We start from the raw sequence: 26,587 nt of genomic DNA on the forward strand, positions 1-26,587 counted from the left end.
TCTGATCTGCCATCTTTGTGAGATAGTAGCAAATTCTGTTTATTTTGTTCTGTTCCAGCTGTTTACCTCTGCAAGCGGACAATGCAAAACAAAGCAAGGCTAGAACTAGCAGACTATGAAGCTGTAAGTACCTGGCAAAAAGTAAATTTCTCTACTGGGCCTGATGAGCCTGTGAAATAATGTGAAGCATGAGAACTATGGGCATTATGTGTGAGAACCTATTAGTTATCCAATTCTTCCAGCTTGTGGGTCTAACGCTGCTCAGTAGTCTTAAATGGCTTTTGAGAGATGATAGTGAAGGCTAACTGGACAAGTGTTGAGATTACAGTCCGTCTCTAATCTTTCTTTGCTCAGATCCCCATGCCAGGATCACAAATAACTTCACAAATCCCAGTTGCACCATGAGTTTTTGGAAGCAGTTGTTCTCTACACCATTTAAGGTTTGAATGAAGGATTCCTGACATTTCCAAAAGCTCTTGATAGATGTAGAAATGTAAATTTCATTCTTTATAAGTGATGCTGACACTTGAGCCTTTTCCCATCAGCTAGATGAGAGGCAGAGATGGTCAGACTAGAGGCATTCCTACTCCCTGACAGTTGTGCTGTGCCTCGGGCAAGGTAAGATAATTGGGGCCAGGAAGAGCTTGAAAAAGAGGAAGTTGGAAGGAGAAGGATGTCTTGAATTCCAACTCTACCCCCAAAAAGTTCCTGAATTTTTCATGAGCCTGTCAACATAAAATTCACAAACAGCCCTGTCTCTGTGCTGAAAGCTGTCCAGCTGTGCTGCTGTGACCTGATAGCAGGATAGTCAGCCAGGCCTCTCAACACGCCAGATACTCCAGCCACAACACCATGCTGACACACTGTATTGCTTCTTTTGGCACAAGCTTGTTTTTCAGTGTACTGCACTGTGGGACATGCATAATTTTAAACTCACATGCCTTAGGAGACTCCCCTTCAATGTACAATCCATAAGAGCCTTTTCTGGTATGCACAAGATCTCTAGAAAGTCTGCTCTTCCCTTTCTGTAGTCTTCATTTTCAGTGAATATGGCACAGAGATATATTTGCAATGCATAGAAATATAGTGAAAACAACACTTGTTAAGAAGACTGCATACTGCTGCTGATTAAGCTGGGAAGAGATTTAGAAAGCTCTGTTGGAGACAGTGAAAATGTTTCATCATCAATGGAAGAAAGAATTTTGCAATGATTTTATAAATTTTCTTCCTCTTATTATTAGTAGGCTGTAGGATAGATACATTTCCTGTACAGTATTGAAGAACTATAATCTGCATTTTTAAAAATGAGCTGTGGAGGTTTGGCAATACTACCAAAAATGGCAGCCAACATTGTTCAGTGGAAACCACTGATGCATAGATGACTGATGAAGAATTGTCATGTGGATCATCCAGAATAGAGATAACTGCTGTTGTCTTTCATTGTCACATACTTTCAAAACAAGGATGTTTCTTTGTACTATTTCAAAATTGCTAAGATAACACACAGTATATAAAAATGTTTCAGAAATCCCACGTTCTGCTGAAGGATGCATCTACCCTTTTTATCAGAGTTTCAAAACTAAAATAGTCAAGGCATTCAAAAGTATTCCATCTCATTGGGTGTCAAGAACAAAGTTTGTATCAGACAAGTAAGGTCCTTTTAAACTGACACAGATATCATGACTTGTATTGTGTTTTTGGTGAGGGGGAGGTGAGGAGAGGAGGGAAAGATAAAGCCTGAACCTATTAAAGCATAAATAACTTGCAAGATAACCCAATAAAATTCTGATGTATTTGCAGGAGAGTTTGGCCAGGCTACAGCGAGCTTTTGCTCGGAAATGGGAGTTTATTTTTATGCAAGCTGAAGCACAAGCAAAGTAAGTTCCTTTGGAGATGAGCAGTTTTCATTTTGCATGATTTTTTGAAAGGAGGGGGGAGAAGTGGTTGGACACATTTTGTGTTTAAAATTACTGTCCTCAACACTGTTTCTTTTAAATGTCCTGTGACTTTGACAGGGTTGACAAGAAGAGAGACAAGATAGAGAGGAAGATCCTTGACAGTCAGGAGCGAGCATTCTGGGATGTGCACCGTCCGGTGGTGAGTGCTGGTGGGACCTGGCTCTGTGAGCAGGGCTGCTGATAAATGTCACCTTCTGTGGAGCTTTGGGTAGCCTGGGCACAGCTAGTAAAACAGCAGTAGGGTGAGGGGTTGGGGCTTGCTTCACTCTTTTAAGGATCTGAAGTTTACATGAATCCGATATTGCAGACTTCAGATGTGTGTGCATCCAGTTCATGATTTTCAGTGAATAGATGTGTTGTGCCTACTTTCTTGGATCAGAAGGTACCTGTCTTTGACTATTATCATCTCAAAGGTTTCCTGGGGTATGAGTCACATAACCAAAATTATCAGCATAACTAAAAATACTCTTAAATAAGTCTGACTATTTTTCTTTTTTAGTCTGCTTTTTTGCTTGCTCAGTCTTTTAACTTCACTCTAGTTATGTTTCCAAGCTATTTTTGAAGTACATAAAGATTAGATATTGGCTTTGAGCCGTGCGAGTCACTGTCTAAATAAGATTTGTCTGAGTTATTTGTCAAAGTCCATCTGAAACCAAAGTTTAAAAAAGAAATTTTCTTACATACCCAACTATATTTGAGTGCTAAAATTGTGAAAAAATAATGTCAATTGTTACAATAATTCCAATTAAACTGTACATTTTTTTTTTGGCTTTACTACAGAGCAATATTGAGTTGCTCTGAAAGCTAGAGTTAAGCTTTCCTTTTCTCTTTATGCAGTTTGGTATCATTACCAATGGGATAATATATGAACTATATCTTTTGCTCTGACACTGGGGAAAGCTACTTTTAGTGGGGGAAGTAAAATTAGGTGATGACATGTGTGGAAGAGTAGAATGAAATGAGAAAGTTTAAATAAAAAATTATAAACTTGATCATGCTCAGCTTACATTTGTGACTGTGGAACTGAAGTGGTTGTAGAAGAAATGGATTTTTAGGTAGGATTTAGAATGTCAGTGAAATAGGATTAGAATGTTAGTGAAAATAACTTGATTCCAACCACAGGAAATAGATTCAAAGAGACTGGGATGTTATTGTCTAATCGCTGACATAAAACAAGGAAGGAGAACAGAAAGCAGTTTTCCATCTGATGTAGGTTGGAGCTACATAGGGAATAAACACAAAGTATCTGTGGACCTGAGACATGTGAAGGTGCAGAGAGCTTTTATATTTGCTGCAGAAATGGATCTAAAGGTTTTGAATCTGAGAATGAGATGTTATTTTCAGGTTTGGAAGAGATGAATTGTTGGAGCTTCAAGAGAGTAAAAGGGACCAGGACAAGAGGAAATTGAATCTGATTAAGAGCTTTGGCTGAACTGTGGATAAATCTGCCTGGTCCAGCAGATGTTTTTAATCTGGCTGTAAACATACCTAGGAAATATCAGAGGCAAAAGACTGGCTTACAGTCAGCAGTGTATGCTCCTGGCTTTAGAAGATATAAATAGACGAATGGATAGGTTCATACTTTGGCTAAACTGCTCCTCTCAAGAGTCAGTGGAATAATTTTTTTTGAAAACACTGTTATGAATTTACTGTCACAGTAAAATCCAGAAGCTTCTTTTGAAAATAACAAAGGATAAAACACAAAAAGACTGAAAAGAGGAGTGTGATGCTAGAGCTAGTTACAATTTGTAATGGATTTTCAAGCCTCTGAAAGGCCTCCAAAAAATTTACAGAAATGCTGCTGCAGCTCTGGAGAGCTAAATTTTTTAAACAGTTTTTTAAGGTGATGTTTGAATGAGAATCCGTGTATAATGCTTATTTTTATTTACAGTGTTTCCTTTTGATAAAAGTTTAGGGGCTAGGGGCAATGTAAACATAGTTCAAAATCCACCCCAATGTAACTTTTTTTTCACTGAAAATGAATTTTGGTCATTAAATGTTTCATTATTTTTTGTTGGTTGGTTGAAGGTGAGCAAATAAATATTTTTTCAGGGTTTTCTTGCAGGCATCCTGGTCCTTAGTTGCTTTATTGCTAGATTTGTTACCTACCCAGCTACAGTACAGATACAGAAGATTCCCATGGAAAATATACACTATGAATACTAAATTTGCATTATATTTCAACTTTAAGTTGATGAAAGGAGCAGAAGAGGGAAGCAAGCCATCATTCCTAAGGGACAGTGCAGCAGTGCACTACAGGAATGGGAGACACAAGAACAGCTGTATGGCAGTGGAGACAAGAGAATGGCAGTGCTGAAAAAGAGGATGATTAGGTCTCAGAAATGTCACTGTGACTCATAGCATTGAAATAAGGGAAATTAACTGAGGCTGGACATCTGAAGGGGATTTGCCTCAAAAAACACCACTGTTTCATAGGTCCCAAGTCGAAGGCAACCCTGTAGATGATTACAGAAGTTCTAGAAAATTTGTGCCACAATCTGACAGACAAATTCTTGAAAGTCATTATGACTGTTACTTTTGATTGGCTGGCCCATAATTTTTTCCAGGGTCTTCAGACTCAGGTGATGCTTGCAGATGAGCCAGAGAAATTGAATTTGGAAAGGTTTATTCAAATAATCATCTACTGCTCAATTTTCTTCTGAGAGACAGTTGAGAGAACAGCTTTGTTAATTCACTGTTTAGTTTCCATTCCAATGTTTACTTAATTGCTGTTTCCCTGTGGGGGTCTTTTGGTTTGTGTTTTTTTTTTTTTTTTTTTTTTTTTTGAGCAGGGGGGAGGAGAGTGGAGCTTGTGATGTGGTGATGTGTATTTCAGGGTACGTGGAGTGCAATCCTGTAATTTCTGTAAATCCTAATTTCTGCTTTATGTAGAAAAATCTTACCTTGCAGTTTAAAAGAGTATGGCTGAGCTTCAGCTATAGATAACTGCAGCCTGCAGAGACAGTCCCAAACAATATTTAATTTTACTACTTCAGATACCAGCCATAGAAAAACCATGGAAATTTGTGACAGGAACAGCTGTATAAAATCCCTTCAGTTCTGAGCATCAGGCCAAGGAGAGAGTCCGTGCTGTTATTTCCAAGGTAGAGCCAGTATCTGGCATAGGTCTGAGATTAGTATTATTCACATATAGTGATGCATTTCTCTTTTTGATGGCACAGTAAACATATCTTGAAAATCTTTCTCTTCTTTTCACCTGCCTAGGAAGTGTATTATTTTCATAATTTTGAAACTTCTGTTGATAACAGACTGTGGAAATAAGCAAAAATTGGTTAGGAGGATTAAGGTGTTAGTCAGAAACAATAACAAATCAAGCCAAATTGTGGAAATGAGTTACTTCTAGGAGAAATTGAGAAGCTGCTTTTGTTCAAGAAGAAATGTCATGCTCCTCATTAAAGTCTTTGAAAGAGAATTTGTTTCATCTTTCCTGAATTATTATCTCTTTTTAAACTCCATAATCTTACACTTGTTAAGAAGGGACAAATGGGTACTAAAGCAGTAAATCCTCTAAAACATTCTCAAACCCACAGTAAATACAGTCAGGGCAAAGTAGCTGTGGCTTGCTCCAAAATTAACTCTTTAAGTAACAAGTGAGACAGTTGATGTCTTGCTGCCACAAATTATTCACTTTTCTTCCTGAGTTATACATTCATGAAACAATATGGCAATAATAAAAAATTCCTTTTGGGTACTTGTTGAGATTCACATTAATTCCAAAGATAATGGGGGAAGTATCCTTTTCTTTGAAAGTCGCCTGTATACTTTGTAACTGCAAAAACTTGAAAAAGCATTTCATTTTCTCCAATGCCTCTCTGACCTTTGTCCTCAGTCTGTGCTGGTTGTATTACAGTCACATCTAGCAGGTTTCTGTGCAGTCGTTTTTAAAATGAAGATGGGAAATACACAACAGATACGCTAGAAAACTGCATTGGCATGTGTCCCTCTCCAAAGTTTAAACACTGGCTGTGGTTTAGTCATAGTGTGATTTGATAAAGCATGAGCATGGGTCAAAGTGTGAGCCCATTCTTTCATTCTGCCATTTGTAACTTGGTTAAAACCAATCCACAGGATTTCTATTCCCATTGCTGTTACTGCTTTGCTGGATTATGGTGATTATTTTGGTTCTCTGGGGGGAAATGGATATACAATATTGATAAGGGTAAGACTTAATGACCTTCAAGGTCCATTCCAACCTAGATGATTCTATGATATTATGAAAAACAACAGTATTTATGCGATTTAATACAGGACAGAGAAGTATCTGGGGTGAATATGTCTGGATTTGGGTGTTCCTTGCCATTGCTTCCTAACACCAAACTAGGAAAACAGTGTTCTTCAAATATTTTATACTTTGTCACATATCCCACACCTTTTGCTTCTCTCTCTCTCTTTATGAGGCTCTATGTCTGCCGCTTCTCTTTCCCTGGCTAGCTGATGTTGAGAGTGAGGGGCGGCAGTTTTCCCCCTGGAGCTCCTTGAATCCCAGTTGTCAGTTGTTTCGGCGCAGTATAAAACACAGGCAGCGCACAGGGGTCCCAGGGAAACTTTATTTGATGGTGTTTCTTCCCCTCTTTCTTCCTGGGCCCCGACTAAGGGGCCGACAAAGACTTATATCTCAGGGGAAAGGCAGGGGCAGACCCAACTTCCAACAAATCAGGAGAGTTGGGAGTAAAAACCCAGGCGGGGAATAACAGGAGCGAACCAATAAACTTCCAAGGAAGAAAAACAGTTTTTAGGAAATGGGTAAAATTTGGAGAAATAGAAACTAGAAACTAGCTGACGACATTTCTGGGAAAAGGGTGGAGACAAAAGGAAAAACCAGCACCAGGAAAAGCACTAAATCACAAATCAAACCATAGACCCACTGATAAAACAAAAAGCATGATAGAACACTATGTCCATTAGTTTAATTTTCTCTGTTTTTTTTTTTTAATTTTATTTTAAGTGGTCTGAACATGACCCTTGACACCTGACCTGGCAGATAACATTACCAGGAGCTGAGGGCCAGGCAGTGGTTTCTTCTGTATTTTAACAATTATTTCATCCTGTCCTTCAAGATCAGCCTCAGAGAGTTGTCAAAACACTGAATTTACCTTGGATAAGATGGTGCATGCCTGCATTTCATACTCAGTGCTAGACTTTTCTGGGCCAGTCACTTGTTTAGCCAGAGAACACTTATCTCTGCTTTTTCATAATATTTTCAGAAAATTTATAAATGTCTCCAGAAAGCAAATGTGAATCATGCCATCCAACTTCTCTAGTGATATATATACATACAATTTTCATGTCTTCTTTTGCACCTGGTTGACCATATATCCTTGCAAGGGAGTTGCCTCTACAGCAGACAGGGAATGCAGCCAAACCAGGAATTGTCATTCTCAGATAATTGCCATTCTGATAATGAAACAAAGCCTTGTACCATGCCTTAATTTCAAAAATTGGTTATAATGTTTATGATCCATACTTGCATGTGCTTGAAGTACATCTTTCTAAGCCTTCTAGCTGGCCTGCTAAGATCTTTGTAGAAGATTTTGTATTCACGTTATTTAGCTTTTTTATTTAGTCAAATACTTGAATAAAGATGGGGCAGATGGGGAAAAAGAAGCAAAGTTTCTTGCAAGAGTGCAACAAAATTAATTTTTGGAAGTTAAAATTGAGAGGTAACAAGCTGTGAAACAGTTAATTGATGAGGTGGTGGAAGGACACCAAGAAAAATGATATGGCAATATGCTTTTGATTAAGACCCAGTTCTGTGTGAAACTAGGAAAGTAACCTGAAGAAGTAAGTAAAAGAATTTTTTTTATAAGTGCAGTGTTTATACACAGATCCTTGTATCTGTAGGAATGAAATTTTCTGCTTTAATCCAAAGCATTTTGAAAAAAGATCTTTTTATAAGTCAAAAGGCATATAATCAATTTCTAAATGTCACCTATATTTGCCATCAACTTTTTCAGAGATGTGTTAGACTTTTCTGTTGCCACTTATTTTCAAGTGAGTAACCTAAATTTCTTCTGTATGGAATCTGTAAAACAGCAGTTTCCTGCCTTTTGTGGTAAAAAAAAATATTGAGAAAGCAATAACAAATCTAAGTATTTAGCAAAGGGGCAAGAAAACAGAAAAATTTAACAAGTTTCCTTGTGCAATAGCATAACAAATGCTGGAATCTTCACAAACACAAAAATCATTTTAATACAGCCTTAAGTAAAATTAATACTACTGAAACACTATTTGAATAAATACAATGGATCTAATTTCTGTGCAACAATTTCTGGTTCTGAAAACCAGTGACTATAAATCTGAAATGATATATCATAAATTAAAACTAATTAGAAATTAAATCAACTTGCAAAAATAGTTAAGCATAGAACTTCAATTCAGGAGTATTTTCTTGGGTACAGCTTATTGTTTAATTTCATATAACTAGTCTCAAGAATTAAATTTTTTACCTTCTTTTTCTTATGCATTTTTCATAATTGTAGTTCTGTGACACACAGATTACTAATGTTTTTTTTTAAAAAAATGATCAAATCTTGTTCTCTTAAGGTGAAAGTTCAGCTTTCAACAACATCTGACCTTAAACAACCAAGTATGTGAGAACATAAGGATCACTGTCATGGCTGAAAATATTCTATCTCCTATGGATACATTTTATGGTTTCATTTATTAGTATAATATTCCTTCAAAATTTCTCTGTGTTTCTCTTTCTCCTTTTTCAAACAGGTCTTCCGTTTGCACAGGCAGTGAGATTCCTTGTGTGTCTGATACTACTCAGGGAAAAGATTTGAACTCTAGTTTGAGAAGACAAATAAGTATAAAGTAGAAATTGGTACAGTGCAGGTTTCTTTATTTTGGAAAGTTCTGAAAAATCTTTGAAATTTTAAGTGATCCTAACGTCTATACGAAGTAAGACTTCACATCTCTTAGTTTGAAATCATCTGGGTTTTACCTTGCTGCAAACATAATTAGTTTGATCAAACTAATTGATCAAATGTCTCTCCTTTATCTGATGGTGTTTGAACATCATTTGTCTTGTCCAAATAAGGGAAACAGCTCATGGTTGAACTTTTATCCATTAATTGCACACTTTTCTGTGTTTTGATTAGGTCCATTGCAGAACACAGTGGAACTGCTACTATTTTGGTAGCAGCCAGTGATCTCCAAATCAATCCTTGAATAAGGATGTATTGATTTTACTAATTGGTCCAATGGCAAGTTTTCTGTCCTCCATGTGGGGCTCTCTACAGTATGTTTAACATATGCATAAATGCAAAATTCAATTTCTCCATCAATATATTTCTAGTATGATACAATAAGGTTTATTGCTCATTCATTTTAGATTAAAAAATACATCTGTAACTTTTTATTAATTTTCTCTGTTCTTTAATGAGTCAAAATAAAATTAGCTATTGAGGACAAGTATTGAGCATTTAAATTCATTCTATGTTATCTGCATAATTCTCTACTAACTAAAACCTTCAATGGAAGAGAACACTTAATCCTAATGAAGGTTTTATTAATTCTTATGAACTAAGACAATCTCTTCCTTTGAAGGAAGGATCTCAATAAAATTATACATTGAACATTCTGTGGTCTGAAGTATCAGTCCACTAAATGAATAAGAAAAAATGAAAAGTTTTTATTTACTTAATTAAAAGCCACTAGATTTTACATTATTATCAGCTGATAGCTGGTTTTAGCAGTTGAGGTGTGTACAACTAATTTGTTTCCATTATCCTACTTGACTGTAGGTCACTATTTTCAGGTATATTTGCAGCATATTGACAGATGTATTCCATGTTTTAAAAAATTTGTATTAAGAAGTATGAACAAATTTGAGGTTATTCTATGCAAGTCCAGTTCCAAGTTGTATTCACTTACTTCACTGTCACACCGAATCCATACATTGCAATTATTTACCCTATTCTGTGTTCCAGAAAAGGTAGTATTTAGAAGCATAATGCATACATAATGAAAAGACTGTAGATATTGAAAATATCTAATGAGTCAGTAGAAAAAGCAGGTTTTGATAACTTTGCCCTGATTATCTGGCAAATTTATGAGGCATCTAGAAATAAATTATGAATCATGCATGTACAGGATGTATACTTGAGAGTAATCTTGGGTCTGCTTCCTAAAAATTTTTTCACAGGTGGTAATTGAAAGATATAGCTGTACTTCAGGGAGGACGTAATTTCTAACAGGCATGAGTCTGTAGGAAAAGCTAGTAACATTGTGAGCTAATTTTAGAAGTTTGGTCTGGAATTGTAGTGAGGTGAAATCTTGATAGGAGCTCTTTCCAAAGTAGTCATCAAACTCACATACTTATTACAATTTACATTTGCGGTTACTGCGCCTGTTGGACTCCATTCCAAATGCTGGTCTCTGTGCTTCTCATTAGAACTATGATGCGAGTGGGAATTCCCCAAAAGCACTGTGGTTTAACAGCACGTGTTGGAAGTCCAGTCACACTGCTTGTTTCTCAGTCACACAACTGAATCAAAAGGGCATGTTTTCAGAGAGATTGTTGTGCTAAAATTCACTGTGCAGAAGCTTGGACTATGGTACTACTACAAGTAGCATATAATAAGATAATTTCATAATTTTTACACTACTGTATGTGTATATGAAACTCTAAGTATTATAACATTATATAATACAATCATAAAGTAGCTAGACCAACCCAATTTAGTTTAGAGTTTGTAGTTATGGGATTATGCTGCATGATGAAAAACAAATTCACCACTTGTGTCATAATACTTAAACTCAGAATAATATTTTCCCTCTTTCTTCAGACATCTGCCGACTTACTGGGATCTTGTTACTAGAGGTGTTGTCAAGTTCTAACTAGTCAAGTTCTAGCTCACACACTTGATTTCTCAGAGTTATTTTCACAGAGCTGCTGAACCAAATGGAAATAGTAATTAAAACATACTCTTTTAGGAAGGATCATAAAGTTCATAAGAGTGTTTCAGATTAGGTACACTAGCTGATTGTAAATTACCCCATGATTAGGTTCTGCAGTTTTAAGTAACAGTATCTTTTTCTAATCAAAAGGAAGTGGTTCCTGTATCCTAGTCCCTGTGATCATTGGTTTGCCTTTCCTGCCTTGGGTGCTATAACAGGGGCTGGAGAGATCTCCCCTAGCAGCACTATCAGCGCGTAGTCCTATAGTTTTGCAGGTTCTGGCAGATTTGGCTCCTTGGTTTATTTTCTTCATCTCTTAGCTGAGGCTCATTGATTTCTAATTGAAAAGTGAGCTACATATATTAAAAAAAAGTGCATTTTATTCTAAATTTTAAATTTTGCTGTCCTTTGGCTGGGCCTTGAGATAACAGCCATTTTTCCAGCCCTGTAGAAAGACTTGACCGCTGGTACTCAGTATGTTTGGAAAGTTCCTCTGAAAGTTCCAGCAAAATTTTTAATAGTACAGCTCTTCCACTGGAAAAGCCTCTTTATTTCTTGGCTCTGAAGTGTGTAAAATGAGGTAAAATCCCAGAATACAATGATAATCCTTACCTAAACCTCAGCTTTTTCTTGTAAGCCTTAGTGGGTTCTGCACACTCGAGTAACTTCCATCTCAGTGAAATGAAAAATTGGTGCAGTGCAGGAGAATGTAGCCTGTATTTTTCTTTATGAGAGCCTCAGTTTTAGCCTTTACTGACAACTTACTCAATATAGGATTTTAATGTCCCCTTTGATGCTAGATGATGTATGAGAAAAACCAGTCTTTTCCACATTACCGAACTGGTTATTTTTCCAGCTAGTAACTCTCAATTTTTTCCAGCTGAGTGCCACTGATATTTTTTCCCCTCATTCCGTTATTTTGTAATCTTCCACTTCTTTTTTATAAACTTCTCCCCTTGATTTTTAACTATGCACTGTTCAGATAGCTGCACAAGTAAACTGGAATAGAAAACCTACAAATAAAAATGAACTCTGCTGATCTGCTTATCACTCACTGCCTGATTAGCTTCTTTTCTCTACTTTAGAAAGTGATATGAATAGTTCCTGCTGAGAGTTAGAAGACACCTAGAAAAATGAAAGGAATAGCAGCAATGACAGAAATAGCAGAATAGACTGTTGCGGAATCCAACTCTAACATTTGATACCCAGAAAATTTCAAATTTTAAGCTTACTCTTTTGTGATAATCTTCTATTTCACATAATGTAAAACAAAGATTTAAATCCCTGCTTTTTCTTTATGCTTGTGTGTCTGACTTTTATCTTTTCCAGTGAGAGAGACAGTCTGTCATGTTTGTAGCCAGGTCCATAATTTAAATTTAAAGTCTTTTAAATTCTGAAAGCCTGGAGATTTTAAAGTTTAGTATTTTCCAATTACACTTAACAAGTTAGCCCATGCCTGCAAAAAAAATAAAAATATCTGTTTCCCAGTGTATTGACACTGAAATGCAATGTAAGTGCCTAAGTTATGTGAATCAATCTATCTAAATATTTACTGCTTTAATGAACTCTGAATTTATGGGTGTGCATATTGAAATGAGGTAATTATTTTAAATAGTACCTATGTATTTTTAGCTAAAGAGACTGTGAAATTACATTTCCTTAAATCAACCTGAGGTTTGTTTGCATGGGTTGAGAGTGCAGCACAGGCTGCTGCAGGGCAGGGGCAGCAGTAAGGAAGCAAATACCAGTCTTGTTTCCACTCTGCTGTTGTGGGGTGGTGAGGCAGAGAGATGAATTTCACACCAATGTGAATACTTGATTAGAGTGTTGTGTAAAGTGGATTATTTGAATTTCACCCCCTTCAGCTTGTGAAGAGTAAGCTGCACCACAGAAGTGTAGGCTGAGAGGGACCTCTGGAGGTCTTCTAGCTCAACTTCCTGGTCAAAGCAGTGCTGACAATAAGATTGTCCAGGCACTTGGGTTAAACAAGCTTTGAAAATCACCAAGGATAGACATTCCACAGCCTCTCTTACTTTTATTGTAAAGTATATTTCTTTACAGCTGACTGGAAATTCCTTTACTGCAGTTTCAGATTGCTGTCTCCTGTCCTTGCAGAGTGCACCTTTGGGAAAGGTCTATCTCTGCAAGCCCCCCCTGGAGGCACAAAAGGCAGCAGTTAGCTATCCCCTTTTGCAAGCATAAAAATGTCTGTTCCTCCACTGGGTTTTCCCATTTGAAATATATTTCTTGTGTTGCTTGTGGGGCTCAAAAGAACTACTCTTGGTGTTGCAGAAGTTTCCTTTTGATGCTGAGTAGAAAGAAATAAACACTTTGCCTGCTGGCTAAGCTGTTGCTCATGCAGCTGGGTATGTGGTTTGTCTGCATTGCTGCAAAGAGATACTGCTGATTCATGTTCAGCTTCTCCTTCAGATCCTTTCCTACAGAGCAGCATTCCAGACAGTTCCCAGCCTATCAGAATGCACGAGCTTATTCCCTCCCACATACAGGGGTATATTTGTCTCAGATACATGAAAACTTCTGGTTATTTTGGCTTAAGTAGATTCACAGATAAATTGCTATCTTCTTTGTGAAAGATAAAAAAGACATCAAAACTTCAGCTGACCTAATTATAAATATTAATTTACTCTCTATTGAGCATTCTGCACTTTCTAGAATTATATCATAGCAAAGAGATTTTTATACAAAAAAGGCATTAACAGATGTTGATTTGGGCTACATGGCCAGGCAATAAAAAGGGTACTTTGAGTGTGCAACTTTGTACAGCAAGCAAACTATAAATATTCCATACTCTGCACTGCTTGGATGGAAATATACCATGGCTCAAACATGCCATATTCTGTAAACAATTAATTCTTCCCAAGAGTTGTTACAGATTTCCTAAAATTAATACAATGTAGCACTATTAGAAGGGCCTAAATAATATAGTCACTGTTGCCCCAGTTATCAGGGATAGAACATTAATATCAAGTGGATTTTTTATTTAACTCAACATCCTCTCAGATATTTGCTTCAAATGCTGGTCACAGCCAGATCAAGGCATGTAGGTTCTGGTTCCTCCTCTGCTTACAGACAAGGCTTCTTCCTTCTTTTGTGTTTCTTAGCAGAAGCCTGGTGTGCATCCTCCTAGAAAGCATCAGTAGAAAGTGCTGCTGCTTGGGATTCATGCTATCCTTGCTATCCAATAATTGAAGTAGGGATTGAAATTCCTCTATATGTGGGTTTTTTTAAAATATTATTTATCTGTAACCATTTATATCAACAGTGAATTTATCACAACTGTCCTTTGATTAATACAAGGGCATTTGTACTTTGAGATAAGTACATGCTACTAGATGGATGAAAAAAACTAAGTGAATGTAAGACAGTTTTTCGATCAGATATTTAAAAATTGATGAGGACCAGATTCTGCCCTGGTTATGATCTTGCTGTATGGTAATTTCAAGAAGGCCACAAGGCTTTCCTCTCTGGGTTGAGGGGGAAATTATTTTCCCACGAAACATTACTCCTGAAAGAAATAAGCACTCTATTTACTCATGTAGAAGACTTCTCAAGTCTTCCAGGAAATCCGTTTGAAAATTATTTACAGTATTAGTATGCAAATTATATACCACACACTAAATGGGATTCTTGCAGCAGAGCACTCTGACAGGCATCTCACTATTTGAACTATGGTAGTACAGTTAAGAAAACAACACAAAAAGAAAACACAGCTGGATTTAATTGTATTCAAACACATACTTATTACATAAATGAGGGCATACAAATACAATTAAATGTTGTCCAGCAAAGGTTTTCCCACAAAGGCTGAGTTATTTTAGCAAAATGTTCACATAATGCAACTTTTTGTGTTTATTGTAATTGAAAATATGTTTGATATTTATTCCTAAATATTTACAGATGAAATTTGGTAGCATCAGAAGAACAATAAAACCCATCTCTTATCAAGTATAATTTAATAAATATACTTCAGCTGAGAAGAAAACATAAATTGTGTCCCAAACTACATTAGGTACTTCCAGTCATAATTTAAATCAAATTATGAGAATGCTATTGTATAGAGGTATTGATACATGCCTTAAGCTCCTGTTGTTATTCCAGGTTGTCAGAATAGTTGATACATCCTTTAGCCATCTCCCCTTCTGCACTGAAGCTTCCTGATGCTTCCTTGCCTCTGCCTTCTTGGGGCTGCTCTCCTGTTAGCTTCTCTGCAGTCCCAGCTTGGTCCAGCTTCTGCCCCCACAGCCTCTGCTGTGTGCCCCTGCCCGAGCATCTTCACTGCAGTGTTTCAAACAGCCAGGTGTCAGTAAGAATCCACTAAGTGCTGTAGGTCTGTACTGGGTTGGGCCTCTGCAACCAGCAAAAGTGTTGCCCTTGTTTTGTTTCTAAAAGACTCCCAGAAGTTCTTGTCCCCCTTGCATCAATCTGCACAATTCTGGCATGTAAGTTACCTAGGAAAGTTGCAAGATCTGTCCATACCAATTTACTTCTGGTATAGCTAGAAATCTTTAAAAATAAGAGGCTTCGGATGGGGTCTATGCCTTTTTCCACCCCCTCTCCATTTTTAGAACATGCTTAAAAGCATAACTTCAAAGCATGCTTAAAAGCATAACAAACCATAACTGAAAACTGAACAAATAAAAGTTTGTGCCATATGTAAGTGTGCCTGCTATTCAAATTGTTACATTCAAAGACTGTAAATATTGCTAAAGCCTCTGCATTTTCACTGCCAGCTGCTGCTGTAATCCCAAAGTAGATGCACTTTATATCTCAGTATACTGCCCTGGGAAATTGCTTTCTGCTTTTAAATTGACCATCATGCAGAACTTTGTATTTTTCAACCTGTCTTTTTCTTTGAGATTTGCAAATTATTTCTAAGTTCAAAACTTCCCATTTTTGTTCAGAAGCACAAAAGGTACTGTTCCAATTCTAGTGTGTCAGGTGCAGTCTTAAGAATATTGTCTATTTTTATCATTAGCAATGAGGAACTGTTTCTACTTCAAATGTTATATGACCAAATGCACACTAATTTGCTACTTTAAAATAGAAACTTATTTATTTATTAATTTTAAAAAAATACTGGATTAAAAAAAAAAAGCAGTCTGTTGTTTAGGAAATTCTCCAGCGGCAAAGTAACACTGCTCTGTGTAATGAAAGCTATTTTTTCTTAGCCTATACAAGAAACTTTTAAAATTTTGTCTTATTAAATTTACAGTCACATCAAGCATTGCCCATTATGATAAGAAGACAGAGGTTGTATCATTGGAGCAAAAATAAGTCCAGCTTGGCTGTTGGGCAAGTAAATTCAATATCTAGTCACTTCCATTAAAAAAAAAAACAAAACCCAATCTACTTTCAGTAAAAGTCTGTTCCCACTAGAGAGCAGATTTTGTAGTTTCCACTCACTGTCAAATGTAATCCCTCTAAAATCAATAGATAAAACTCACCTGAGAGCAAAACACTTATTTTTATTTGTTTCCAGCAATGGGTGAAGAACAGATTTACACATAGATTTTGTACTTAGAGGGAAGTGTCAAAGGAAGATGAATTAGGAGAAACTACAGTGCTTGTGTGCTTTGGGAGGCCACAGAGTTGTGAGAATGAACCACTGAAACCCAAAACTGACATGTTGAGAGTAATTTTATTTAGACTGTCAGTCTCCTGGTTAGGCTGCAGAAGCCTGTTTTGTTGTTTTGATTTGGTTTTTTCCTTTCTTTTCTGAAGAAACAAAACCTTTTTTTTTTTCCATTTTGTTTTAAAACATGATCCTCTTTAAAAAAAATTGACCCAAAAGCAGATACTTCTGAAGACAACCTGAGGTTAACAGCTGAGGTGAATATTTCACAATTCTGTTTATCTCATTAGGTCAACCATGCTCCTTAGAGGGATATCTAGAATGTAATGAATGGCTTCCTTGGCAAAACCAAAGCAGAAACTGACTGGTTTCCATTATCTTGGCAATTTATTTTATTTCAATTTCATGGTGTGGAATTTATTTTTCAGTCTTGCACACTGAAGAGGAGTAGCTCAGAGAAGCTCCATCACAGATTTAGCCTTTTGCTTTCCTTTTTCTTTTAATAGCCTGGCTGTGTAAACACTACTGAAGTGGATATAAAAAAATCTTCGAGAATGAGAAATCCGCATAAAACAAGAAAGGTATGTATGTTTATTATATCAAAAGCAGGAGGTGGAGGAAATTTATAGAATGAATTTCCAGGATTTCTTAAAGCACTTTTTTCTTACAGCTGCAAGAAACAAATGCATGAAACGTATGTTAATATTTCATAAGCTTTTAGTTGAATTAGTATTAACAAATTTGCTAATGCTAAGTGAATGCTATCACATAAGATTTTGGAGAAATACAAAGAGATTTTGAAGATAAAATAAATTTTTGCATGCTTTATTCATGTTATTCAGTAAATAACATTAAAATGTTTCTGTCAGTAATAAGGAAAAAAAAAAATTAAAAATTCAGCATAAACTCTAACAGCAGTTCTTTTCCTGGTCTTCATGAAAAGGGTGTCTCTATATTACAATTATGCCCAAAATGGATGATTGGAAATGATGGAAGAAATTAGCTCTATCTAAATTAGGTTGTAATCACAGTGTAACTTCTCTAGGGATGTACAGGTAGATTGGCTCAACACTTTTAAATCCTTTGCACCACAACCATGCAGACTGACTCCCACTTTAAAGTACTTCCTTTGAGGTGCATTTGTATGTTGACCCACAGGAAGATATGTTTTAAAAAGGAAAGTGGATTTAGAGAAAGTTTTAACTTGGCTTCTTTATGGTAGTGAAAGGTCCAGATTAATGTAATTTACGAGAGAGTAATTGCAATTTTGGAAGTCATCCAAATAATCTGTGAATTAGTGTAGCTCTCAGGATACTCCACCTACCAGTCATCTCCACTTACTGTAATAGCATCTCTCAGTGTCATTCCCCACATTTAGTATGATGCTAATATAGAGACCTAATAAAAGTAGATCCTTGGTTTTGTGGTTTTATGGAATTGTGGGTGTGTGGGAGTCTTCATTTTACACTCTAGTGCAGAAGCACGTTTTTATCTGAGTGCATGGGTTATTGCAGTTTCTTTAGGTAAAGATGATCTTGGCTAACTTCTTGAGCACAATGTACTATGGGTGTGTGTAGAAAGCGTTGTCTGAAAGCAACCATCATTGTTCCATGTTTTTTTGCATAGTCTGTCTATGGCTTACAAAATGACATTCGAAGTCACAGTCCTACGCACACGCCAGTGCCAGAGACTAAGCCACCCACAGAAGATGAACTACACCAAGAGGTTTGGAACATAACTACAAACATGTACTTTTAAAAGAATTTTTTTAGGAAATAACTTTTTTAGGTATAACCCCAAAAATTATTGTAATGGGAAGTTATTCAAACAGCTGTTGCAAACATTTAATAAACCTTTTCCTTGTCTCAAGGTATATGGATTTAGGCATGTAACTTCCTCAGAACTAATGAGACAAAACCTGAATTTTTTGTGTCATGTATTAAACACCTAAATGCAGTGGGAAGTAGGCCAGTGAGTGGGTTCATTGTATAGCTAAGCCCATTAACCCCTTCAGCTGCAGACAGCTTGCTCTTCTTTCAACACTGATTTGAGGCTGCAGGGGGATACTTACCACTCCATATATGCATGTATAGGGTCACACTTTTATCTACTGTTAAAACTTTGTTAATTTTTCCTGAGATGTTAGAGTCTGGAGAAGGTAAATGTCTGAAGAAGTATTAGTTCTCCTCAAAAATATACAAAAAAGCTAATTGGATTTCTGTTGGTGAACCTTTAGGGAAAATGTTATATTGGGCACATTTTTTTGTCTCTTTGTGATCTTTTCTCTTTATTGGAAACTTCCATTTATTTTAGAGCTACACTGGTGAAATGTTATTTTAATTCAGATATATTTCTCTTTTGTGCCCTAGGATAAATTAATGTTCAATTACATCCCTAATAAAAAAAGTTATAGGAATAGGGTCAAGCAATAAATTACTCATAAAACTCTTTGCCTTCCTTTCTTGCAGATTAAGCACTGGCAAATGCAATTAGACAGACATAGATTAAAAATGTCAAAAGTTGCAGAGAGGTACGTATATTGTCACATTTTCTATTTTTTTCAATTAGACTGATAACTACTGGAAAAATGTCAGTATGAAATAGCTTCAAAAAGCTATTCACAGCAAATAGCTCTTCAAAGAGACACATGAGAGCTCAGATGTCATAGAAATAACTGATGAGAGTTTACTTTAAGTGGAGAAGTATGAAGTTCTTTTAGTGATAAAAATATTCCAGATATTCCATGATACATTTCTGATAAACCTGAGTCAATGAAAGAGCCTCTGACCAAGTGATTATAAGTTTCACCTGTCATTGGCAGGGAAGCTAAATGGGAATAGGTCTGGGGTTATTGTTTTGATATTTCAAAAGGGCAATCACTGATGAAGCAAGGGAAATGGCTGGTGTGGAACTCAGTCAGTGCTTGAACAAAGTGAGTTTGGGCTCAGTTTGGGTCAGAGATATAACATTAGTAGGAATCTATCTCCAAATAAAACCAAAATTTGTCAGGAAGGGGCTAGAAAGCAAATAAAACAAAAAGCCCAACATTGCAGAAAATTGAGCTGCATGGGGCTTAGTAAAGGAAGTAAGGCCAAATACAAATTGCTGTTCATCTTCTCATAAACATTTCTGCATATAGGTCTACTCATTTATGTGTATGTGTGCATACATATGCAAATACATATAAATATTTATTTATACAGAGAGCAGGTCAAGACTTTTTTGTTTGCTGAGCAGTAAAAAAAAAGCACCCTAAATATAATTGAAATTGAAAAGAAAGAATAGTTGTCCTCACTTGTCAAGAATTATGAGGCCAAAGGAAACAGCAAGCATGAATAAGAGCAATGGGAGATGTAAATTACCAGAATACAAGCAAAGTTTTAGTGTGTGTGACTGTCAGACCAATTCCTGAATATTAAAAAAAAAAATTGTGAAAAAAGATTGATTTATTTTTGAAAAAATAAACCTTGGGATAATGTCCTTTGATTAGGAAGTAATAATAAAAATTAATTATATTTGAGAGAAAGTAAAAGGAGTGCTAGCAGCTGCAGGACCAATAAATATAATCTGTGTAACATGCAGTGTTTTAGAACAAATTTTAAGGAAAGTGTTGATTAAAACCACAGGGATATAAAACATTCTCCTTTATGAAAACAAATGTGCATGGAAGAGGTTGCATGATTTAATTTATTAGTGCCGAAAGGAACCTTAAATGGAGCTATGTGGAAGTATTAGGGAAGCTTATTTTATTTCCACTCTTGGTAGACCTGAGCCCCTCCTCCTTCTTCAGTGGTCCACTTTCAAACAGCCTGAGCAAATCTGTTTCAGCCTGAGCTTGTGGCTGCCTTCTGAGTGTGTGTACACACAGTTGATGCAAGGTAACTTGTTAGCTGGGGTAACCTCATCAGTTGTCTTCTCCTCCTGACATGACAATGTTTGATGCTTTTGTTTTCCTAGTCTATTAGCTTATACAGAGCAGTATTTGGAATATGATCCTTTTCTTGTGCCCCCTGATCCCTCAAACCCTTGGATATCAGATGACACCACTTTCTGGGAACTGGAGGCAAGGTACACAATTTTATTTCTTCTTTGGAAGTAAGGGAGTATAACACGCTTTTCTGGAAATGTGAAGATTTCAGACAGAGGTACTGCAGGAGAATACTGAGGCAGAAGGGCAGTGCAGTACCCTTTTGGTTTTTCCAGTTTTACAGTTTTGTAAGATGGGAGGTGCTATATATTAATAAATCTGCGTGAAATGTTACAGTAACCAGTTTCCAGGCTTCTAGTATGGTAAAAACCAAAAAGACAGCTTTTAAAATCTGACAACATTCCTAGTTGGAAATCTTTCTTTTTCTGTGTATAACCTTTATCCTATGTAAGCACCAACAGTCTGTTTGCTCACTGCTGAACATCGCACAGATGTGAGCACTCTAAAAAGTGAGAAAACCAGGGAACTTTAGGACTTAGTCTAAATTATGAACACTTTGTTAGAATACTGAACTATTGGTCACTTCAGGTTCTGTTGTTTTTAATTCTGTAGCAAAGAGCCAGGACAGCAGAGGGTGAAACGATGGGGATTTGGCATGGATGAAGCTTTGAAAGACCCTGTGGGAAGAGAGCAATTTCTGAAATTCTTGGAGTCAGAATTCAGTTCAGAAAACTTAAGGTAAATGAGAATTACTTTATTTTTTAATAGCTTGTAAATTATATCGGATTTTTGCTTTGTAGTTTTCCTGATACTTTTCATTTTCTGACTGCTTCAAAAATTTTCCTCACCTTTCAGAATTAATTAATCCAGTTTGTTACTTGCTTTCATGTACAGGCTGAAGGAAATATTCGTATAGTTAACAGAAACTCACATGAAGCATATTTTTCCATTCATACTCAACTTTTGGTCAAACTACTCATGTAAAAACTTTTCTCTAAGCTTGTCTTTTAAACAGGTATAAAATGGACTCATTCAAAGCCTGCTCAATTTATTTTGTTTAGTCAAATATTATGAGAAAAGTAAAATGAAAATTAAAAAGTTTAAAAATAAATAAAGGACCTAAAAATAAAATTCACCTTCTTGCATCAGGTTGATTGGTTTCTGGGGATCATTTTGAATATCTCCACCAATATGATCGTACTTGTGCATCTGACACAGCTGAAGTAGGGTGACATCTAGCTCTCAAATTGCTCACTAATTATCAGATGGAAAGTGTTCTTAGTGTATGAAGCATAGACAGTATGTTTTTAAAAGCGTGCTTACAGAATTACTTTTAAGTGAGAGGAAAAAATTACTTGATTTTAAAAATGGCAGTCCATCAATTGGTTAATAGCATGTTTTTGTTTCATGAAAGTCATATTTCAGTAAGAGTTATTTCTGAGAGATTATTAACAGCCTTCCTATAGACAGAAAAATTAAGCTGAGGATAGTACAAAAATACAGGCAATATGTTTTTATCTTAATTCTTGTCAGGTGTCATCTGTATCACTTTCCTAACCTACTTTTTTTCTTACTCTGAAGTGGTGCAGCATAGCCATTCATACTAAAATTATGCTTTTGTAGTATCTTACAAGAGGTATTTAATATTTATAGTGTTGATTTATAAATACTGGGTAATTGCACAGATCTCCTTGTTGTTAATTTAAATTTGTCAGCAGAATAATTGGAGTTGGAGTCCTCTAAGTTGCTGACCATGTTCATATTCAAACATAAACTTTGCATCACAAATATAGCCTGACCTGTATGTGTATGTGTGTGTTGATGACTTTATTTGTCACAAATACAGATTTTTCTTATTAAAAACTCTAATTGGTAAAATGAATTTTTAAAAATCAGAATACCAAGAAAAAGAAAGGTATTTTTTTCTTTTAAAATCATTATTTAAAGAGCATCCTGGTAATTTGTTATGCAGAGCAGCTGTTCAAACATGAACCTATTGAGCCCAGTGTGTGCTGCAGTTTGTGGTGCTTTTCTGTGATTAATTTGTCTCTTTGCCAACTAGACTGTTACCCGCATAATCCCTAACTCTAATCCTATTTACAACACTAAATACAGGCAAACTGCAAGTAACTGATCTAGAAAAATTCCCTCAAGAAATTTCTTCAAAGATGATTCCTTGGCATGCCATCTACTCTTTTTTGTCTTCCTCTAAATTCTTAAATTGGCATTATAAAATATAATATCTGAGTAAGGGTGAATATTATCTTAAAGGCCAGGCAGGGGATAAATTTTCTCTGAAAAGGTGTTTTCTGTTATAATTAACTGAAGGGAAACTGTCTCAGAATCTCAGAATTATGTTTGTAAATGCCCAAGTTGTAGGGAAATCAATCCATTAGGTTCACATAGTAAATTTGGGTTAGAAAACATGAACTTGTAAAGCTTGTTGTGTATGGCTGTCAAAATGTTTTAGATGTAAATAACAGAAGTTAAAAGCTTGATGATTTCAAGCATTACCACTAAATAAACCTTTGAAGGCAACCACTTTCCTTGCTCACCTGTTAACTCCATCATGGTAATTTGGGGGTTTTAGTGGTATTTTTTTAACTATTATTTTGACAGCCACCTTAAGAAAAATAATTGTGTCCACCCACATATTCCTACTGCAACAAATTCAACTCAAATCAGTTGCCGGTTCTTGTACTTTTACAGATCTAATAATGATAAAATTTACAACAGTGCCAAGCCTATAGTTGGATGGCAGCTTTCAAGCCGAGAACACAGGATACAGCAGGGACTACAGGCATGACAGGAACTTCAGCATTAGTAGATTAGATGTCTTATACCTCATTTTGTGAAACAAACACTACAACCATGAAATGATAATTCTACCAGATACACCATTTCTATTCAAGTGTAATGATATTACATAGCAAGAAGTCCCAGTGTTACTGTTACATTAGCTTTGACTGAGAATGTCTAAGGTATCTGAGAATATAATTCTTGGTGGATACAGATCCTGTCTTAAAGAGTCTGTATCCCTGCCTTAGGATACGAATACTGTCTTAAAGAACACAGCAGGATGAAGGACCTTGAGCTATGATTTCATACTAAGAATTGTCTAGTGATCAGGAATATAACCAGGTTTCCCCTTCTTACTTTGTATCTCTGTGCTTTTTTCTTTGCCTGTAAATGGGGATTAATAGTATTTCACTCTCTGAAGGAGTGTTGTAAAGCATAGCAAAGGAATAAAACTGCATAAGCAGTTCTGTCAGTGCAGTAACTTCATTACAGTGTGACTGCAGTTTGCAGGTTGGATTCTGCACTCACCTAATGCAGGGTGTGACTTGTGATTTCTTGTTACCATGCACATTTTTTGGAAGAATTGCTTTGTGTGCTGCTCAACACATACAACAAATAGCTAAAGTAGCATATGATTTGGATAATAGATTTATGAAATTCCTGATGCCTATTACAAAAATGGTGACCATTGTTTAAAATTCACCAGACTAAAAGTTGAGCATGATCCAGTACTACTGAGCTTAGTCACAAGGTTTTCCAAGTACTAAAAAAAGTACTTTTCAAAGAGAGTGAGTTTGTGAAATCAAACTTACTGCAGCATGGCACCTGGAGACCTAATGTCTTTAATTCCTGTAGGAAATTGCATTCCTCGTCTTGTTTCTCCTTCGTCTGTAGTGCAGTAGAATTCTTTGGAAAATTAATATTTGTATGCTGACTAAAGGTTTGCTCCCAACTGGTTATTTTGTAGGAATTGCACCTGTAAAGATTAAATCATTTCAGACCTGTCAACCTGAAATCCTGTCCAAATCCTTATGCAGTGAGTGTGATCTCCAAAGCAGCTCTCAGACTGAAAAACCTCCTAAGTTAGTGAAGGGAGAGTGGTGACAGGTTAGGTTCCATGATACACAGAAGGAAAAGCACTGGACCCCTTGTCCCTTCCCTTGATGCTCCTTTCTTAGGTCTGTAATGTGTGACTAGTAGGGAAAAGGGACTTTGCATTCTTGTTATCCAGAAAAAATAAGAGACTGAGAAATTTGATAGACTTGGATGTCTTTCCTCAATAATTTTTGTCTAACCATCCCCCTGCAAGCTGACATTTTATGAGGTGTTTATCCTTTACACTGGTGAATATGAGGCCCTGTTGTGGGTGCTAATAACTTGACCGAAATTTAATCCTCAAAGCTGAAATTGCCTGTGAGTTATTCCTCATTCAGACTCAAGCTTAAATGCCAAGTGCCAGCAATGTTGCCATTTCTGCAGAGTAGATGAGAAAGAACTATTGCAAGATTTAATGAGTTTCTCTGTGATATTCTTGAAATCCTTCAGTTCTACTATGCCTTGATGCTTGAAGTTGTAGTGGCCAAGAAGGTGGACTATAGAAATCAGAGAGCAGTGTTTCCTGCCCCTGGAAAAATATTAGGTGATTTTATTCATAGAGTTTGTTTAGGGGTTTTTTTTGTGTGTTTTTTTGTTTTTTTTTTTTTTTTTTTTTTTTTTGCTTTTTCTGAAAATGCTGAAAGGTCTATCCTCTTACTTGTTTTGTCACATGCACTGAGTGCAAAGTTCACATAATTCCCACTCCAGTGTTTCCACACTGAATATACCTCAGATGTTTCACAGAGAACCACTGCAGCCTTTCTCTCACTCACCATTCCTGTGGGATAAATTTAACTGATAAGCTTGGTCTGGAATCTGGCTGCACCTGCATTTAGGTCAGTTAATGGGGCAGAAGCTGTGTTGCAGCTGTTCTGTTTATCCATGAGGCCATCGTGGCTTTGAAAGTAATCCAGCTGGAGGACATAATCCCCAAATATCTTGCAACAAGTGTTTTAGCAGTCCATGTGGCTGGATGTGCTGCTACTGTACACTACACACCCTTGCTCTGCTGTGTGTCTGCTGTGTGACCCAGCAGTGGCAGCCCAAATGCTGGGGCAGAAGACAGCAGCGAGGTTTACACTCAGCTTCTCAAGTCTCTGTTCAAACAGTGCTGAGCATCTGCTAGAAAGGGTCTCCATGGCAAAAGCAAACCTCCACCAACGGGAAATGCAGTTTCATCCAAGGGCAGCCAGACTTGAGTTCTAGTTCGTTACACAAAGTAGCACCAAGTCTGTGTATATAATTGCCCAAAAAATGCAATTCCCTTTCTCCTCTTGCCTGCCCTTGCACATAGTTAATATTGCAGACTGTGCTTTTTGCCACAGGAGTCTTCCCTTGCTCTGGTCGCAGCTGATGAAGCAGAGAGCTGTAAAATGGTACAGGGAGCTCTTTTGATTTGAGGCCCTGTGCTGAGGTCTTGCTGACTCCATTTCAACTTCATCTGTGCTATTGGTTGCCATGGGATATTTGAAAAAGTTATTTTTGAAAATGCAGGAGAGAGCAGCCTTATTTTTGTCATTTCTTAACTTTGAATATTTGAATTCAACTCTCTGTGGGAGGAGGGCAGGCATCTTTTCTTAAAAGATAAGTAGATTAGATTAAAATCTTAAAATGTGTGTTGGCTGTGAAATAAGCACCCTAGACATAACAGAAATCATAATTCTTCCCACTTTTAGAGAGGTTTCTATATTTAGAGTTTCACATTTTTAGTTGAGTCTTTGAATGCTATTGTTAGAAGGGTAAAATTAAATTAGTCTATCAAAGGACTGGTGTTCAGCCTGTAAGAATGGGTCTATACAACCTCCCTATTCTATGCTGCAAGCATAGAAGTTAAATTTATTGAAATTTATCTCCCATCTATTTCCCCATAATTGACTGCTATATGAAAACTGTTTACTTGCAAAAGAAAATAGCATCCTAAGGCCTGTTTGCAGTGACTTCCAGAATTATTGGCAGTGATACAATGGAACAACAAAGGAAGTGACATCTCTGAGCTAGATCCACAGGATGTCTGCAGGGAGACAGAAAATGTGTGTTTACAAAGAGCATCCTTCCCTTTCATTTTTATATTCCTTACCTGACTTGGAGACACATGAGCTATCAGTCAATCCCAGAAGATGCAGTTGAAGGAGTTAGCACTGCAGGATATGTGCTTTTAAATGCAAATATCTAAAGTGGCTTAAGGAAACCAAAGTAGGCTGTCCAAATTTGAGAGAATGAACTGAATTAGAGTTTGTGAGCTTTGCAATTATAAAACTTGAGTTATCAGGCATTTCTTCAAGATTCTCA

The 26,587-nt window shown here is 36.5% G+C and overlaps 1 protein-coding gene across 2 annotated transcripts in view; it reads left to right on the forward strand.

Moving 5' to 3' along the window:
- RGS7 (regulator of G protein signaling 7) overlaps positions 1 to 26,587 on the forward strand; it is a 211,698-nt gene that overhangs the window by 168,889 nt on the left and 16,222 nt on the right. For both annotated transcript variants that reach the window (XM_041423510.1, XM_041423508.1), the window contains exons 7-14: positions 59 to 123; positions 1,801 to 1,877; positions 2,016 to 2,097; positions 16,983 to 17,057; positions 18,103 to 18,201; positions 18,945 to 19,006; positions 20,434 to 20,544; positions 21,017 to 21,142. In XM_041423510.1, coding sequence (XP_041279444.1) covers positions 59 to 123; positions 1,801 to 1,877; positions 2,016 to 2,097; positions 16,983 to 17,057; positions 18,103 to 18,201; positions 18,945 to 19,006; positions 20,434 to 20,544; positions 21,017 to 21,142 — 697 coding nt within the window. The remainder of the gene's footprint in view (positions 1 to 58; positions 124 to 1,800; positions 1,878 to 2,015; positions 2,098 to 16,982; positions 17,058 to 18,102; positions 18,202 to 18,944; positions 19,007 to 20,433; positions 20,545 to 21,016; positions 21,143 to 26,587) is intronic.

Source organism: Onychostruthus taczanowskii, unplaced genomic scaffold (assembly GCF_017590055.1).
Source record: "Onychostruthus taczanowskii isolate IOZ18803 unplaced genomic scaffold, ASM1759005v1 scaffold78, whole genome shotgun sequence".
Classification (NCBI taxonomy): domain Eukaryota; kingdom Metazoa; phylum Chordata; class Aves; order Passeriformes; family Passeridae; genus Onychostruthus; species Onychostruthus taczanowskii.